Source organism: Lissotriton vulgaris, chromosome 8, assembly GCF_964263255.1.
Source record: "Lissotriton vulgaris chromosome 8, aLisVul1.2, whole genome shotgun sequence".
Classification (NCBI taxonomy): domain Eukaryota; kingdom Metazoa; phylum Chordata; class Amphibia; order Caudata; family Salamandridae; genus Lissotriton; species Lissotriton vulgaris.
Window position 1 is genome coordinate 1,103,914,415 of NC_141696.1, and position 18,724 is coordinate 1,103,933,138.

At 41.9% G+C, this 18,724-nt stretch overlaps 1 protein-coding gene across 1 annotated transcript in view; it reads right to left on the bottom strand.

Annotated features, from left to right (window-relative positions):
• The window catches only part of OLFM4 (olfactomedin 4), a 52,888-nt gene that overhangs the window by 11,398 nt on the left and 22,766 nt on the right, over nt 1-18,724 (bottom strand). The window contains exon 4 of the mRNA XM_086936225.1: nt 16,886-17,039. Coding sequence (XP_086792351.1) covers nt 16,886-17,039 — 154 coding nt within the window. The remainder of the gene's footprint in view (nt 1-16,885; nt 17,040-18,724) is intronic.

Genomic DNA, 18,724 nt, shown 5'->3' on the forward strand with positions numbered 1-18,724 from the left:
GCTCTACATTGAGTCCTTTGCTGTTTAACGTTTATATGACCCTGTTAATCTATCTGGCTGAGTAGTGGGGAGCAAAAATAATGGCGTATGCTGACGACATGCAGCTGTTGTTCACCTGGCCAAAGGACTGTCTGGATGCCTTAGTGGTCCGTACTTGTCTGTCCCATGTCTTTCGCTGGCTTGCCTTAGCTCAGCTCAAATGTAACAAGGACAAATCTGAGATTTTATTCTACGGTAACTTCCCGGCCAATTTCAGTGATCTCATCTGGCCGACTGATCTTCCATGTTCTAGTTCTTTCGGAGGCCCGGCAAAAAACCTGGGGGTATGGTTCGGACAGGACCTCAAGTTTGAAGTCCACCTAAAAAAACTTACAGGGACCTGTTTCGCCACCCTCAAGTCACTCAAGAGGTTCTTTCCGCTTCTCCCTAGGGAGGCGAAAGAGACTGATTTTGGCAAGGCTTGACTATGCCAATGCACTGTTTAGTGGTCTCCCCGCATACCTCATAAAACGGTTGCAGATTATTCAGAACGCGGCTGTGTGACTCCTGTTTCATCTCCCGAGAAGAACCAGTGTGCGTGCCCATCTACGAGACCTTCATTGGCTCCCAGTGGCCAATCGCATTTCGTTCAAATCGCTGGTCCTGGCCTATCATGCCTTGCACCAACTTGAACCACAATATCTGCATAAAAAGTTCATTTTGTACACCCCTCGCCGCGCTCTCCGATCGGCTAATCTGCATTTGATGACAATGCCCAAAGTCAGATACGCAAGATTGGGCGGTCAATCCATTTCTGTTCAAACAGCTCGATCATGGAATTCTCTGCCGCTTTCTTTGAGAGCATCACCCACAGTGGCGGGGTTCAAAAAAGGGCTCAAAACCCACTTATTCAATCTCAGCATCTAATCTCCCCCCTTGACTGATGTCTCTGGTCAATCTCACATATCGCGCCAGGATACTTTGCAGTAGCAGAGCGCGCTACAAAACATTTTATAACATAACATGTTATACTTAAAAAAATTACATCACTTATAGATTTGGCTCTTTCAATTATTTTACTACATTGATAAACCACCTATTTCAAAATTGTATAAGCACAATAATGCTTTGTATCCTATATTCAAATAATTCTTGCTATCAAAGAATGGAAAGTACATGCAGATGAGTAATTGATTTCCTACAGGTAACAGAAGACCAGAGCAAATCGACAAATTACCTTCTAGTAACATGCTTTGATGCATTGATAGAGTAGCCCACCACAGAAAGTCTTTCTTAGAAATTGGGTGGTAGGTTGCTTGAGGCATGAGCCCTTGTCAAGCAGAAATCGCAATTCTAGTCAGAAGAAGAGGCAGGTGTTAGACCTGACGTCCTTGGCATGGTTTCTCCTGTCTTTTTGCTTCTCTCTTCTGTATGTTTGTCTGTATGCATGACTTCGTTTTTGCCGGTTCTTGAACCTACCACTGCTGTTCAGTGCTAAAGTGCAAGTGCTCCCTGTGTAAAATATGATTATGATTGGTTATTCATGATTGACATATTTGATTTACTGGTAAATCCCTAGTAAAGCGCACTTTGTGTCTACATGGCCTGTACATCCAATGCTACTGGTAGGCCTGCAGTACTGATTGTGTCACCCATATGAGCAGATGGATCAGGCTTCCACTCTTGCTCAGTGGGCCTATTAACATAATGAGATGGTGGTGCTCTCCCATTTCCTGTTCGCCTTCATGAACATCCCAATTCTGCTCCCGAAAGCAGTTTTCAATAACCTGCTGACACCACTGATGCATTGAGCCTGGACTGGTAAGCAGCCGTTTGTGAGTTGAGCTAGAATAACTCTTCCATACGATAAAGGGGCTTGAAATCACCCAATCTGGATTCTTACTACAGGATGCACAATGTATGTTTGCCCGTTATTGGCGCTTAGCCTGGGTGACCTTCCACATTTATGGCTATAAAAGGATGCTGCCTCTCAGCTTTAGTTATCTAAGCAGCTATTCATAAGACCAATAGAGCATTATAACTCTATTGTCTTGCTTAACACTACTGCATATTCTTGGAAAATACTTTCTGAGCTCCAGTCTGAGTCTGTTGTTTATTTGCCACTGTTACTGATGGACTGGTGCATGTGGTTCCCACTAGGGAAGGAGAGGTGGGCAGCGGGAGTACTACAGGTGTTGCACTTGCGATGCATGGGTGACTTCTTCCAGGATGGGGTATTGCATAGCTGGGAGCAGGTGCATGCACAAGATGGCACTCACACAATGCTGGCTATGTTTCAGCATTACAGGGTATGGCACTTGATGACAACGTGTTACGGAGCAACTGAAGGAACCTCTCGATTTGCTGGCCCTGACATTTTATCTGCAGAATACACCTCATCACAAAACTATATGCTTGCTCCCAAGAGGCGCAGTGGTTGGGAGCTACTAAGGTTAGGTAAATTGGCAAGAAGAGTTAGGAGATGCTAGCAGAAAAAAAGCAATGGTCTTGCTGTTCTGTTCTCAAAAAGGTGTCCCTGAACAGCTGGCATCCTCTGATCGTCTAATACACTTTAAGTACCTTAACAGAGTGTATTACACTCCCACCCACCTGTTCTGCTTTGGGTTATGGGACAGTTCAGACTGCTCCAGATGCGGTGAAGAAGGGGCAGGCTTTGCCCATGTGGCATAGTTTTGCCCTTGGATACGGTGCTACTGGGATGCAATATTGGGAGAATTGCGAGAGATAACTAGGGAGCACAATAAGCCGTCACCCCTACTGGCACTGCTGGGTTATGATAAAGATCTCCCAAAGTCTGTTAGATGACCACTGTCTGTTAGATAACTGCTGCTGGCGAAGCATGAAATAACAATGTGATGCGGGAAAGAACCACTCCCAATGGTGTAGGAGTGGCATGTAGACATATAGCATATTGTAACACCCAATCCGGTGCATACCATGATCTAATGCTGATTTAAAGCCAACCAAGGAGTGTTTGGGTAAACCATCAGGTATACCTGGCTCAGGCAGTAAATTCTGAGAAAGAGAGCACTGAGAGTGGCGATGACGCAATGAGTGATACTTCTAGGGAGCAGGTGGTATAAACTCCTGAGACAGCTATATTGAGTCGAGAATTTTATGGAGCTGCTAGGGTGCTGGGAATCTGTGCACAATGCTGATCCATTTTCACCCCTTGACAGGATTTGTTTATCTAGTAACCCCACCCTTGTATGATTGTAGTGCAGATGTGTTGGGTCACAGATTATGTGTAACCTTGCTAAAACATTTTGGATTATAATTTGCTGGCAACTTCTTATGTGCATTCTGTAGACATGCATTTCGAAGTGCTTTACTGTGCTGTGTATGTGCAAAGTTAGTGAGTTATTTTTCATTGCAAGGTTTATGAGCAATTTATTCTTTGCAATGTGTGTGGCTGTCTCAAATGGAAATATAGTGTTAAAAAATATACATAATGCTAACTAAACTAGCCACTTATGTAGATCATTTTCAGTGAGGTTTATCAGAATTAGGTCATCAACATATATAATTATGGATAGAGGAGGGAACCATTGAACGGAAATCAAAAATTCTGGGAGATCAGCTGAATTTAGTAGGCGCAACAGGTGTTCTGCAACATACCCCATTTCAATCCATAATGCGTCATAATTTGAAGTAATGCATTTTTGTAACTGTTCAAAACATAACACCAGTCTTTGAAATAGGAGGAGCAATATCACTAGTTTCAGTTTAGGCCAGGGTGTGCTGCGGTTAACAGTGTTAAAAGCACACATGAGCAATATATAGTTTTGGTGTTCATGTACTTCTTCCTTATTATACATAGAATCTTATAGCTTTATCAATAGTACTGAAGCATCGTTGAAAGCCACTTTGTTGAAAAAAGATGAAATTATTTCCCTCAGCCCAATTAGCCATGTGTAGAAGCACTATTTCTTGCAAACAATTTTCCTGACATTTGTAAAGGGAGCATTTTTATAGAATAGAATCAAGGTTCCATACAATGATTCTAAAATAATGAATGTGGAGAGACAGTGGTTAAAAATTTCTGTCAATGTCAGAGATCAAAATGCAATACTACTTTTATAGATAAAGATGAGTGCTCCACCTGGCTCTTGAAGATTTGTCAATTTTTCCTGATTAATTGAAACAGTAACTTGTTTCATGTGCACAACCAAAGATGTATCAGATGTATATCCAGAATTATTGTTTGTTGTGTACTTATCTGTCATAACTCAATTTAAAGAAACGGACACACAGTACAGATTATCAAAATGGAATTTTAATTTGCTCTTGCTTGTAGTAAAACATTTTGTTTCACCTTGCTTTTCCAGAGATCAAGCAACAATTGGGCACAACTTGTTAAAGCCCCTGTTAATAATCTTTGCTGTAAACAATATCAGAATCTAGCTTCAGTACTTTCTCTCAAATGTTTATACCATCTTGACGTAAACTAATAGAATTCATTTTTCTACTTGATTTACTACATAGATTTATCGATACATGATCCAAAGTAAACCTTAAACAATTGTATATAGTACTTCCTTCCTCAATGTGTCATATCACGATAAATTGCTTTATGGTTGCGACACCACAACCATATGTTAGCCATGAACAAAAATCTACTTCTAGTTAATAAAACCAATTATACTATTACAGAGCACTGCAAGCAACAACAAGGGCTCTATCCATGACACAATAATCTTCAAACAAAACACCCTATTCCCTGCACTCCATCCTACTGTCCAACTGGACTGATCACCATCTAAATCTTCAGCTCAATACCTTCCATCCAAAGGCCTGCCCCCAATTCCGCCGTCCCAAGTGCTGGGCAAGGAACATCCATCAATCCACCAAGCAGAATTAGAATCACTAGTCAACTCCCAAATTCTACCTTTGCCCGACCTCTTCTGCTAATGACCTCACCGACTACTACCATACAAAAATGACAGAACTCATTGAAGCAGTCGCACCTCTGAAATGAAAGAAGTCAAGAAGTACATTCTGCAGATCCTGGTTCAATAAAGACCTTAACAATGAAAGGTCTCAACTCTGTTTAGCTGAAAGAAACTGGAGACTGCCACCATCGGAATCGAATCTCTGAATCTTCCGGGCTGAATGCATAAAATACAAAAAACATATATTTTTTCCCAGAACAACTTCACTGATTTAAGAACAGACTCAAAGACTTATTTAACATCATCAAGCAGCAAACATCCTCTTTCCCTCAATACTCAACTCGACAAAACGCTTTGAAGAATGCTGCAACATTTTTCTCTGAAAAAGTATCTAGTATTGAACTGCCTCTTGCGCTTCCCTCCTCTCTAACATGCTCCAATGATGCCCCCTGTGGAAAGGACCTATCTGAAATTCCTCATCCAACCTCAACTCCCTGCAACTGAAAAACTATGCAACCTGGTCTGAATTCAGCCATGTCTTTGAAGAAGAAGTCCGCAAATTACTTATGAGCATGAAACCGACATTGCATGACTCTGACCCCCCTACCTGGAGCACTTGTCAAAAAGCTCAGTCACATCATCTCTCCTGGACCAAATGTATCAACTCCACCCTATCGAGTGGCTCCATGCCAGCTCCCCTCAAACTCAGCCAAGTAACTCCCCTCCTCAAAATACTGGACAGGGACACAAAGGATCTTAATATTTACAGACCCATAACCACCCTCCCTTGAGAAACCCATTTAGAAATGTGTGCTTACACAACTCAACACACACATTGAAGAATACAACCTTCACAACAACTTCCAGTCGGGGTTCAGGAAAGGCTGCAGTACAAAGACTGCTATATTGAACATCGTAGATGACCTGCACAGATCTCTAGATGATGTACAGGCACGCCTCCTAGTGCTCCTGGGTCTGTAGACTGCCTTTGATACTGTCAAGAATGACAACCTCCTTAACACCCTCTCCAAACATGCAGGCATCAAAGGAACTGTCCTTCAGTGGTTCACCTCTTTTCTAAACAAATGGACACATTAAATAAAACTTAACAATGCAACCTCAAAAGCAGCACTAGTCTTACCATGAGTCCCTATAGGGTCAATCCTGTCTCCTGCCCTATTCAACCTCTATATGGAACCACTCTCAGTGATCCTGAAACAAGCTAGAATTGCCTATGATCCCTATCTGGATGACACCCAACTCTACATGAAAACCTCATCAGTCAAAGACGTCAAACACCTAAATATCACTCTTTACACAGCTCAATTCTGGCTATCCTGCAACCACCTTAAACTCAACCCCAACCAAATCATAACTCTTCCTCATACAACTCAAAGAAAAATCCTTTCCCGTAGATATCTGTCCATCTCAAACTCTGCTAAATCCCTGGGGATTACTCTTGACAGTCACCTAAACATGAAAGATCATCTAAATGTCTCTGCGAAAGGTGCCTTCTACTTGCTGAAACACCTAAAAAAAAAGTCAAACCCTTCATACCCATCGAGGACTTAAAGACTGTGCTGTAAGTACTTGTCCTTCCCAAGATGGACTACGGTAACCAACGATTTCTGGTGCACCAAAAACATACCTAGCCCCTTTGAAAGCAAGACTGCACATGCTGGCGAGGCTCCTATGGGGGAGAGGCACCAAGGCCATGTCACTCCCACTGTCAAGCAGCTCAAGTGGCTTCCAATTGAGGCAAGAACTGTACTCAAACTGCATGCATAACTCACAAAGCTCTCTACACGGATGAACCAAACTGCCTCTCAAATAAGTTATCAAAAGCTGGACAAAAAGACCACTATGGAGCTCAGTCTAATACTGCTTCCACAAAAATGTAAGAAAGAGAAATTGCGCACCTCTAAAAATGCTCCTAGAATCTGGAATGCACTACCTCATGACCTACTCAGCAATCAATCTTTTCCTCACTTTAAGAAGAAAAAGAAACTCCTTCTCAGAAAATATTTAAATCCACCTCCCATATAGCATCTGACTGGCCTGTGCTGCCACCCGCATGCCTTAATTAAACATCAGCACCCATACCTCGGGGAAAATTGTGCTTCCACTCCCTGCCTCCATGAAGCCCCTCCCTACCTACCCCTGAACTACTGTACATCGTAGCTTTCTGTTTTAATACGGTGACTATGTATTTTTGCTTATTCCTCTTGTAATCTTGTTCAACTGCTACGATGTGCTGTAAAACAATACTTATATATGTGCTGTAACTACCTCAAAACTGTATCAGCAACTTATCCTAATGCCTTCATATATTTTGTATACTTACTGCCAAGATGTCTTTAAAACCTTCCCCAAATGTAACCCGCTTAAATACTATTATGCAAACTATGTGAAGAGATCTAATGTCCTCGAGTCAAGTTTGCACTGTACGGCACTCAATAAATAAATAAATCCATCATATAAATATGATTTTTGCTTATTAGATATTTCCCCTGAGGTTGTAGAGTCAAGGTTAAAAAATGACTATGTACATTTGAAGTCAAGTGGATTGAATTATGATTCCTTAGATCAGAATCCAATACAGTTAAACTGACTACCTTAACCAATGGCATATATGAAAAGAAGTAGTCTATTGATCATTCTTTACCCTATTTTTATCAAGTTGGCCCTCCAGGAACTTCATCTTTGAACTGGCCATTTAGAATGATAACATCGAGAGGAGATGCCTAAGTGTAATGTGTTCTCCAACCTATCCTCTCAGATTAGAAAGTTATGGCATTTATATTTCATCTAGTTTGCAGGGCCTATGTTTACCATATTACTGGGCAGATATAGGGCAATAAAGTCACCAAATACACAAGAATATGATGATCAATATGTTACTAAAATATTTAAAAATAGCTCATAATGGATTAAAATACCGTTTTTTTTTGGTAACTGAAGAGGCATAAACGGTAGCCAATAGGAGTTTGATTAATGCATTATCCCTACTATTCAAATTAACTTAAATGCAAATAAACTATTGCATGTAGGCCATAATTGTGCAATAAACACATTCATTTTATTCTTCAATGAAACAGCAAAATCTGCTTTGGCTGGGACGACTGCGGTTGCAAATGGGTCAATTGCCCTTTTGCGACCGCAATTTAGGGTCGTCCATCTGGCGCAGAGTCAGTTAACTGAACCACTGAACTCCACATACACTTAACAGTATCATCGGGTCACTATGTATCTTGCTGGAATATACCTTAGGAGATATGAGACTGCAATGCCCCAAAATCCATGCCTAGTCTTTTTTTATATAGTAGATTATGTCAATGTATCCATTATTTGTGATGTACATCTGTTTCCCCTTTCATGGTGATAAAACAGCATTTTAGAGAGTGCAGTTTCAAATGTTTTTGGTTTTTATAACTGAATTGCGATGATCACTCTTATAAAACTCCTCTTGCCTCTTGAATCACAGATCTCAAGTGGTCAGGTGTAAGGAGCATATCCAGTCCTATATTTGTTACCTGTTGCTATTCCTGAATCTCAAAATTGCCTGAAAATTGAAAGGCTTTTTTTCTCCATGATTCAACTGATAGAGGGCTCCTGAACATCCTAGCCTTTGTACAATGTGCATATCCAGTATTAAGCAGTTGGGACAATGCATGAATGCTATGTAAAGCCTATCTGACCTTCCTTTCTCTGATGTCAAATTATGTATGATATTGAGGCACACATCACATGCTGAAAAGAGTCACTAATACACTGTCTGATGAGATCCCCACCAAATGAGCCCAAATTCCAGTAAGTCTCAGAGACTCCCATCTCAGCTATTTCACACACGACTGTGATGGTCAGAGTTCCACAGTGTTATGTAAGGGGAATAGAATGGTAATGAGAGACTTATAAAGCTCATGCTCACCCAATGGTATCATGGCGCTAACGCCCAAGAAGGAATGCTGAGATGATTAAACCATATCTATATCTCGCGGGCAAATGCTTCATCTAGCAGAACTATATCATATTGCAAAACCTTGCCCATGCCAACAGTCCTTCTCTCTGCCAATGCTGAGGAGCTTCAGCCGCCCAAGTAGCTCCAAGAACTGTTTGTCTCTCTTCACTCTGGAGAGATATGACTGTTTAACTCTCTGCCAGGGTCTTAGGCAAAAGCAGCAAGTGCTCAGTTTCACACTGGTGCCTGCACACTTCATCAGATGGGGAGTTGGCAGATGACAGAAAGGTATCACCATTCAGTCTCAAATGCAAAGGAGAAATTAAAGATTATGGGCTACACGCATCAAACCAAAAACCGACAGCAAACGGGCAGATTTACAGACTCTGCCCCTTTGTGACCGGCATTTTTGCAACCCAAAATCACAAATTAAGGAGTCGCTAAAATTGCGATTACTAAAAGTGTAATTGCAGTTAAGGAATCGCAAATTGCGATTCCTTAAATGGAATGCATTAAGCAAAAAAATATTGTGATTTCGCTATTAGGAATCACAAATTATCTTCAAACTAAAGTTGAAGGTAATTTGCGATTGCTTTGAAATATGCACTAAAGTGAATTTTTCAAGTTTCACATTTTACACACACACATGCCCTTGGGGCATGTGTGTGCGCAACATGTGGAAAAAGGGGAATTTCAGGGGTGCAACAGGATATCCTTTTGTAATCCTTACACCCTTGAAATTGCATGTGCAATTTGCGAGTAACTATGTAGTACTCGCAAATTGCGCATGTAATTTCCATTGATTTCAATGGGCCTCTGGGCCCATAGAAATGAATGGGAATCAATTCTTTAATTGCAACTCACAATTTGCGAGTTGCAATTAAGGAATTTTAAGGAATCCGTTTTTTTGTGATTTCTACATGCATTGCATTTTGGATTTCTAAACAGTAGAATTCGCTATTTAGAAATCTCAAAATGCAGGCTTGATGCATGTGCCACTATGTTATTAAATGACGCATTGACTGCTTGCATTAATCCACAATGCATATGTGCAACTGAACCTAGTTCCAAGAGCCAAATTTCTTCTTACTTTGTACCTTAGCTCAGACTCAGAGGCGCAACTTGAAGCGTAATTGTTCCAACTTGTTTTATTCATTGACGTTTTAATATAGTCACTGGCAAATAAATATTTTTATTCTCTTGTATCACTGTTTGAATTGTAATTTCAGAGACATTAATAATGATCTTCTGTAAAAACAATATTTAAAAAACATGCCTCAGGGTACTTATGTGAAGGGTAGTTAATAGTCTTGATATGAATTTGCAGGAGTAGGCTAATGAAATAGCAACCCAACACATTTTACCTGTCCACTGATGTACAGGATAAGGATAAAAGAATCAATTCAAGATAGATTCTATGAGACCTGTCACCTAAGCGTGGTCTTCCCCGAAATATTTTGCCTTTACCCTTTTATGTTTCTGAATACCTTTTTACTGGCCTTAGGACTCTGTGCACTGCTAATTAATCTTAAAGTGCTAGTGCTAACTCCCCAAAATAGGGTAAACTTGGTTAAAACCTATGTAGAATATTTAATTTACCTATGAGTCCCCATTAAATCGGTATACCATATACCCAGAGAAGGTAAACTAGTGGGCCTGCAGCATTTATTGTGCCACCCACATAAGTAGCCCCTTAAAACATGTCTCAGATCTGCTATTGTGGCCTGAATGCAGGTTTAAACCACCAATCGACTTGGCAGAATAACACCCTTTGCCAAGCCTTTAACTCCCCTTTCATTACATAAGGAACCCTTAAATTAGGCTTATAGGGCAGGACGGATTTAATTAAAAAGCTGGACATGTATGCTTCCGTTCTGAATGTCCGGGTAGTGAAAAACTCCTAAATTAATTTTCCCCTCCTGTTAGGCCTACCTCAGATGTAGGATAACATTGAGTTGTCTTACTACATGTAATAAGTGCTAACATTTGAATAGGTAGGGAGTTTGTGTTTGGTGTCTGAGAAACTGCAATTTAAAATCATCTCCAATGATAAAGTCGGTTTCCCTATGAGAGCAGGAGTATGTTGCAGTTACAGTTCTGAAAATGCCCCTTTTAAGAAAGTTAGGATACTTATTTTGTGCCTGCAACCTGTTCCTGGGTAACATGACTGGGGGTAGTTGGCAGATGAACTTTGTTTAGTCTAACAAGGCAGCCACACTATAGAGCAGAGGTCTTCAAACTTTTGGATGCCGAGACCCCCCTGTCAACATTTTCAAGTGTAAGGACCCCCTCCTGACAAAAATTTCTAAACCTCTAGGTTATGAGGAAGATGAGGACCAAATTATGCGACAGGCTTGACTAAATTGTGTGAGTAGAAAATGTAAATAATGTTCTGTGATGCTGCGTATTTTGAGGTAGCATTGCTTTATTATTTAGAATTTTTTTAAACACAGTAATACTGAGGAAAGATTTCACCCCATCAGTACCAGTGTATAACCAAAATACAGCAATTAACATCAGAAAGATGTCTAGTCAACCTCTGTGAAGGGCCTCCCAATCCGCTGGAATACACCTTGCCACATTAGAAGCTCACCTGGTCATGGCCGGGAGCAGCAAGGGTGAGTGCATGGTGATCGGTGTGAGTGCATGGTGATTGGTGTGAGTGCATGGTGATTGGTGTGAGTGCATGGTGATTGGTGTGAGTGCATGGTGATCGGTGTGAGTGCATGGTGATCGGTGTGAGTGCATGGTGATCGGTGTGAGTGCATGGTGATCAGTGTGAGTGCATGGTGATCAGTGTGAGTGCATGGTGATCAGTATGAGTGCATGGTGATCAGTGTGAGTGCAGGGTGAGCGGGTGAATAGTGTGAGTGCAGGGTGAGCGGGTGAATAGTGTGAGTGCAGGGTGAGCGGGTGAATAGTGTGAGTGCAGGGTGATTGCTGTGAGTGCATGGTGATTGTTGTGAGTGCATGGTGATTGCTGTGAGTGCATGGTGATTGCTGTGAGTGCATGGTGATTGCTGTGAGTGCATGGTGATCAGTGTGAGTGCATGGTGATCAGTGTGAGTGCATGGTGATCAGTGTGAGTGCAGGGTGAGCGGATGAATAGTGTGAGTGCAGGGTGAGCGGGTGAATACTGTGAGTGCAGGGTGAGCGGGTGAATAGTGTGAGTGCATGGTGATTGCTGTGAGTGCATGGTGATTGCTGTGAGTGCATGGTGATCAGTATGAGTGCATGGTGATCAGTGTGAGTGCATTGTGATCGCTGGGAGTGCAGGGTGAACGTGAAAGTGAAGGCGAGAATGAGAATGAGTAGTCTGAAAGCAGGGTGCATTCCCAAAAACTTGAAGCGTAGGGTTTCAGATATAAGTTAAATTATTGCTATAATGGCATTAATCAGGGTTCAAGGATGGAGGAAATAAATAATGTGCTGATCCTGCAACAAACTTCCAGTCTAATGATTAGGGTTACCAGCTCATTATTTTGATGGCCCAGAAATAAGCAGTCACCTACAGCTGTATTTTTTGCACTTATCTGTGAATACTTAGAACAGCAAATATAAATAGAAAACACTTTTAATTGTGTTCTAGGGATGCCTTAATGATCCATGACTAATAATTAAAGAGAATAAAGACAGAAAAGTCACATACCTAATTAATAGATACTTTTTTATTTATAACTTAATTTAGTGTCAAGAGTAGGCCTCTGCAGGATCTTTAAACAACACATAGCAGGCATGTTTCTTTTGGCAACCCAACTTTATATTTATTTTCATTAAATGCATTCTCACACTACAGCAGTAAGTGTAAAAATACAAATGTAAGAAATAGGCAGGGTGGGGGCCCAGGGGGTACTGGAACCATAAAAATACGAATCTTTGGTAATCGGTTAACAAAGGCATGTAAATATGCTAATGGTCTTTAAAGACCTGTGAAAACTCGGGCCGGAGATAAGACTCCAGACACCAGACACTGCCCAGCCGAGGCCCCAGGAGCGCGAGCTGCACTGCTGCAGCCCGGGCTGAGAGACAGGATGGGGGAGGAGGGGCGCTGAAGCCCTGGAGGCAGAAGTGACACTGTGAAGGCGCGACCCCCTTTGCATCGTTCCACGGCCCCCCTGGGGGTCGCGCCCCACAGTTTGAAGACCCCTGCTATAGAGGGATTAGGGGGGCCTGGATGGGCCATCATTGGCAGGAAGGGGCACTGAGCTGGACACAGCCCCACGTACAAGTCAAAAGCCTGCCTTCACACAAAGAACTACACACTACCTCATTCTTTATGCAGTATGGCTGGAGCCAGCACAGGGAAGGCAGGAAACTCCAAGCACTTCAAAGGGAATTCTATAGGACCATTTCCTACTTCATACAAAGCACCAGGTATAAAAACCAACCCTCATACCAGCTCTTTAGTTTAGTTTCTGGACCTATGGAAGGACTCTCATTGGAATGCCTGCTGCTGTGGCCTGCTGTGTACTTCAGAAGACTGCTTTGCTTTACCTGTGAGCCTGTCTGGAACCAGCAGAGGCCTGCCCTGATGCTTGATCCCTACTTCATCAATAGAACCCAGGACTGCTAGACTGACTCCAAGAGCTAGTTTGCTGACCTCCTGTTCAGAGCTACAGGGATATAACAGGCTCCCATCATCTTGAACGCACACCTAGACCAAGTCTGAAGAAGTCCAACCCCTCCCAGTTGTTGCCTCTCCAGTCTTAGACTCTAGAAAGTGGTGCTCACGCTGCCCAGATAGCCAAAATCCAAAACTTGGGAATTTGAAAATTATGGCTAAAGGGTGCTCTGCAATAAAAATAAAGGGGTGACCCAGTGTCCCTCAGAACCTGGGTATTGATACTATAGAAAACAAATGGTTCTGTTGGGCGATACAATTGTTGTGGTTATTGCATTCAATACAAGGGTACAGGAATTGTGGGTTGAATACAATAATCACAGAAATTGTATTGCCCAACAGACCCATTTGTTTTCTATAGTAAAAGGTGCTCAGAGCACCAAGAGGAGCCCGGGACCTAACTGCTCGACAATCCACCTACCGGTCAGACTGACTTTGCGACAGCTCCTGCTACGTTCTTCTCCACAGCAGCAAATCTTGTTTAGCAGTCACCCTCAGAATGAGTATTCGGCCTTATGGAGCCCTTGATGTTTACAGCTTGCAGCTTCATCCCACTGAACATTTTCAACTTACCTAAAAAAACTAATTCCAAACATAGAAATCTTCTCTGAAACTTCATTCAGAAGCTCCCTGATGACAATGCCTCCTCCTCAGAATCACCTGTAGCCTTGCTCCACTGAACTTTACCTTCCCAGACATTTTTCCATGAAATGTCTTGTAAGTGAAGACCTGGCCCAATCCACTTCTTGTATTCAACCCACGGTCCATTGTGGTCAGTGATATTTTTTTACTTTGGCCCAGTCTTGAGCGACCAGATGTCTGTGGTTGGCATTTAAATCTTTAAGGCACTAGTGTTTACCCTAAACTTTAAATATTTGGGACTATGGTTCTACTGGTTGGATGTTTCTTATTTTGGTGTAAAGGAATTTATTAAAAAGCACTCTATTCTTCAAAAGTGGTATGGGATTTTTCTTGTATTGTGCTTCCACTTTATTATTGTGTGTGCGTTTCAGAAATACTTTACACATTGTCTCTAACTTAAGCCTGACTACTTTTGTGCCAAGTTACAAGAGGATTAAGCACTAGTGGTGTTTGGGCTTCACTCAGATGGGGATTGTGGCTGTGTTGAGCAGGGTTAACAGCCCACTCAACCAATAACCCAATTCCTCACATATGCCCTATGTTGTAGTTGCATGTCTAAGCATCAAAGTTGACCACCTAATCTGGGATTTCAGATAAATTTTGCTTATCAGTAGGGTTATAATGCGTAGCCCAAATTTAAAAAAAAAACAGCACAATATATGCATGACAGCCAGCCTGATGGGGATCCCCAATTTATTATACATAGTTCTTACTGCACCTTGTAGCCCTTACCTTGGAAAGAAACCTAGCTGTTTTTACAGTGGGATCACAGAACACTATGCTAAGGCATTCCTGATAAGAATCTCAGAACATTAAACAAGCAATAAACATAAAATTTGACGTCACCATTAAAGATGGTTTTAAAATACTATTTCTCTCAGACTCCAAACATGGCATTCCAACCTGTTCAGGTATCCAAGGTAAGGAGTAGATTCCAACCTGTTCCCACACAAAAGTTATCCCTTATTAAATGTAAAAAGGTAACCGCATATTTCTAAAGGGAGAGGTAGTATTCACAGTAGTAAAAAAGTAATTAAGGAGTTTTTCACTATCAAGACAGGTAAGTACATGTTCAAATGTCTAAATACGATGCACCCTGCCCTATGGACTCTTTAAAGACTGCCTAAGGGATGACTTACATGTAATAAAAAGGGAATTTTAGGCCTGGTAAAAGGTTTATATTGCCATGCCAAAATGGCAGTTTAAAACTGCACACACAGGTTGCAATAGCAGGCATGGGTCATGTTTTAAAAGGCTAATTAGGTGGGTGGGACAATCAGTGCTGCAGACCCACTAGTAGCACTTAATTTACAGACCCTGGGTACCGGTAGTATCACTTTGCTAGGGATCTTTATGTGAATAAATGCATCAATTGGATATAAGCCAATTTTACTGTGTTTTTGAAGCAAAGGAACAAGCACTTTAGCACTGGTTAGAAGTGGTAAGGGTCAGGCAGGTTTAAAACTAACAACATGGGTTCAGAATACCGGAGAGATGAAGGCAAAAGGTTTGGGGGTGACACTGCAGAGAGACAGGTTCAACGGTAAGCATGATGCAATACTACCTGTGAGTAACCATAGATACATATTTACTTTCTACAAATCAGGCTAATAATAGTGAATGGGCAAATCACTGAGTAGTGTTAATCTCAGTTCCTTGTGCTTTGTAAACCTGCTATATATCATTGCATATTGATTTTCTCCTCTTTAGCAGTGGTATTTTATTATTTGTCAAGCGGTCTCACTTGCGTATATGGGATGTGTGAAGTGTGTGATTTATGCACTAGCTTTATTGCCGGAGGGAAACTGGTCTGGGGCTTTTAGTGCAGAGCAGACCATGCCTAACAGTTTGGGCGGAACTGTTCCTATTGGGACCAAGGCTGATTTGTTTATGGTTGGTCTCCGCACGGAAATTGAGGGAATTAAATGCGACCCACGCAACTGCTAGTGAATAAGACTTTTGCAAGTATTCCGCCCATCACCTTTATGTTTTCCATTAATGAACAGTGCCCATTATTTCTCTTGAGACTGGATTGTGGACAGGTCACCTCTTTTACATGTATCTCATTAAAGGGTAGACATGATTTGCATTTGAAATTCCTGTGCTTTATTCCCCCTTGGCACGGTCCTAAAAAATGGTTCTAAAAAACCTGCTTTACTTTCTGCAGTTTTTACTCCTTCCACCTTTTTCTAATTTCTCACCTGAAAATTAGTGGCTGCTGAGCGGCTGACAACAGTGATGCAATTAGAGGGAGGAGTATGAAAGTGAGTTTCAGCTGTGTGTCATTCTTGTGTATGGGTGTCCCTGCCCCTTTACATTTAGCTTTTCTACTGGACCCAGCTCCCAAGCTTAGGAATGCCTGTTTTCTCTTAAATCATATGTCACCGTGTTCATTTAGATGTAGGTAATACCTAAAAGACATTGACTTGTTAATTCGTTTACATTTCCTCAGCAACAGATGCCTGTCTCTAGCACTCACCCTTTGATTTGAGTTTGCTTATGGGATTTTCATTGAAGATCAGTATGTATTATAATGCTTGCAATTTGATAAACTTTTGATGTATTTACATAAATAGGTGCATGTGATGTGCCTTATAAATATTAAATGACAGCAGAGGGATACTGCCTGGGGGAGCAATGGCTGTAACAAAGAAAGAAGCGGCGGAAGTCCTCTCCATCGGTGCCTGCACCCTCAGGGAATGTCTCTCCTTCCTTCTCTCGCCCAAAGTTTGCCCCTATTTCCTGCTGTGCTAAAGAATTAAACAGACTTACCCGCAGGAACATGCACGTTAGTTGTCCCTTCATTTCTGTTTTCTTCACACTCCTTCAGTCGCTTCCTCAGAGCCACAATTTCTCGGCGGATTGCAAGGAGGTTATTTTTATCAAGCCTTTCGAGCTTTTGTACTGTGGCGCTTATGTTGGTGATCTGCCAAAAAATACAACTAAAATTACCGATAATCACAGAAAACTGCTTGCTGCTTTTGTTCTATAATTTCTTTGCAAGGCACAGAAAAAGTACTACCTGATTTTCTGTCGACTTTGAGAAATCTGATGGTTGTGCTGCTTTAAGCCAAAAATAAGTGAGCGAGAAGCAGATAAATGCACAAAAATAATAGACTGATTTTGATCAAGATGTACTAATGCTTTGTGCTCAATTTGCATTACTTTTGTAACGCAAGTCTAACACTAAGGGCCATATTTATGACCTGGTTTGCGTCGCTTTTGCACTACACAGCGTGGTGGAAGAGCGACGTAAATCTTAAGTCATATTTTGAAAGCCACACAAAACCACTCTGTATTTTTCCAAAATATATAGGGCCTCATTTATGTAAAGTGACGCATCGCTGCGTGAAAACAGCGATGTGTCACTTTTCACTGCGCACTCCTTACGACATTCCTGATGCATCATATTTAATTTATGACGCATCATGTCGCAAGGAGTTACAGATACGTCAGTATTTCTGACGTATCTGTAAGCGCAAAAGTGACGCCTTGCTGGAGTGTGTCACAAAAGTGACGCAACTCCAGCAATGCGTCCTTTCACGTGGGGAGAGCCCCATGTGAAAGGGCTTGCGTCAGTCTTACGCCTGCTGTTAGGCAGGAGCAAGATTTTGACGCAACAGCGTCCTAAAAGTGACGCAGTGAAATCTCATAGATTTCACTGCGTCACTATTACGAGGCTTTTTGCGGGGGAACGCCCCCTCTGCATACATTATACCTGAAGCAGGTATAATGTGGCGCAGGGGTTTAAAAAGAGACGCATCTACCTAGATGCGTCACTTTATAAATATGGCACAACAAGGCGCATTTTTTACACCGCTGGTGCGTCACAAAAAGTGACGCACCGGCGGTGCAAAACTGACGCAAGGCCTTCAAAAATAAGGCCCATGGAGTAATGCAACACAGTTCAAATCACTGCCCTGGTTAGGTGTTCCATATGCACTGTGAGGGTGTTCCCACGCAACTCCCATGGTTTGTAACTCATTCCCAGATGAACAAGACCTTGTAGACCTGGAACTGCACATCAAAGGTATGCCTCCCCCGGGAGGTGTAATAAGGAGAACTATCTTTATCTCTTCTCGTATTCTGCTCTTTTTATGTGTCCTGCAGAATTAAACTTCCCAAGAAACTACCCATGGGGGTTGCATTCTGCAGCACGTGTAGAAAGAAAGAGGAAAAACCTCTCACGATTGTTTTTTGTACTGGAAGGTATACCTTCCTGCACAAAAGCAATCCTGCCTACAACACAGGCACCTGCGGTGGAAACTGGGTGCCAAAATGGTGCCAGTGCAAGGGAAAAGCACAGGAGTTTACAGTATTGGATAAACACAGTGCATTGCTGCTCTTCCTCTGTGATGCAGGGCAGCACAGCAAGGTATCTTGCTATGCTGCCCTAGGCAGCTAATCTTAAAAAATTAGGTGACTCGCTAAGCTGCCTGCGCCACAAAGGTCTTAAATCTGGCCCTAAGTGCTATGCTGATATTTAGGGGTAGATTCAGAAACTTGTTACTCAGTACAGTGCAGCAAGTCACCTTTCTGCACTGCACTGCATGACTGGCATAGGGCAGGAATGCTGTATATTTAAGTCAATATGGCGCATTCCTGCCTTTC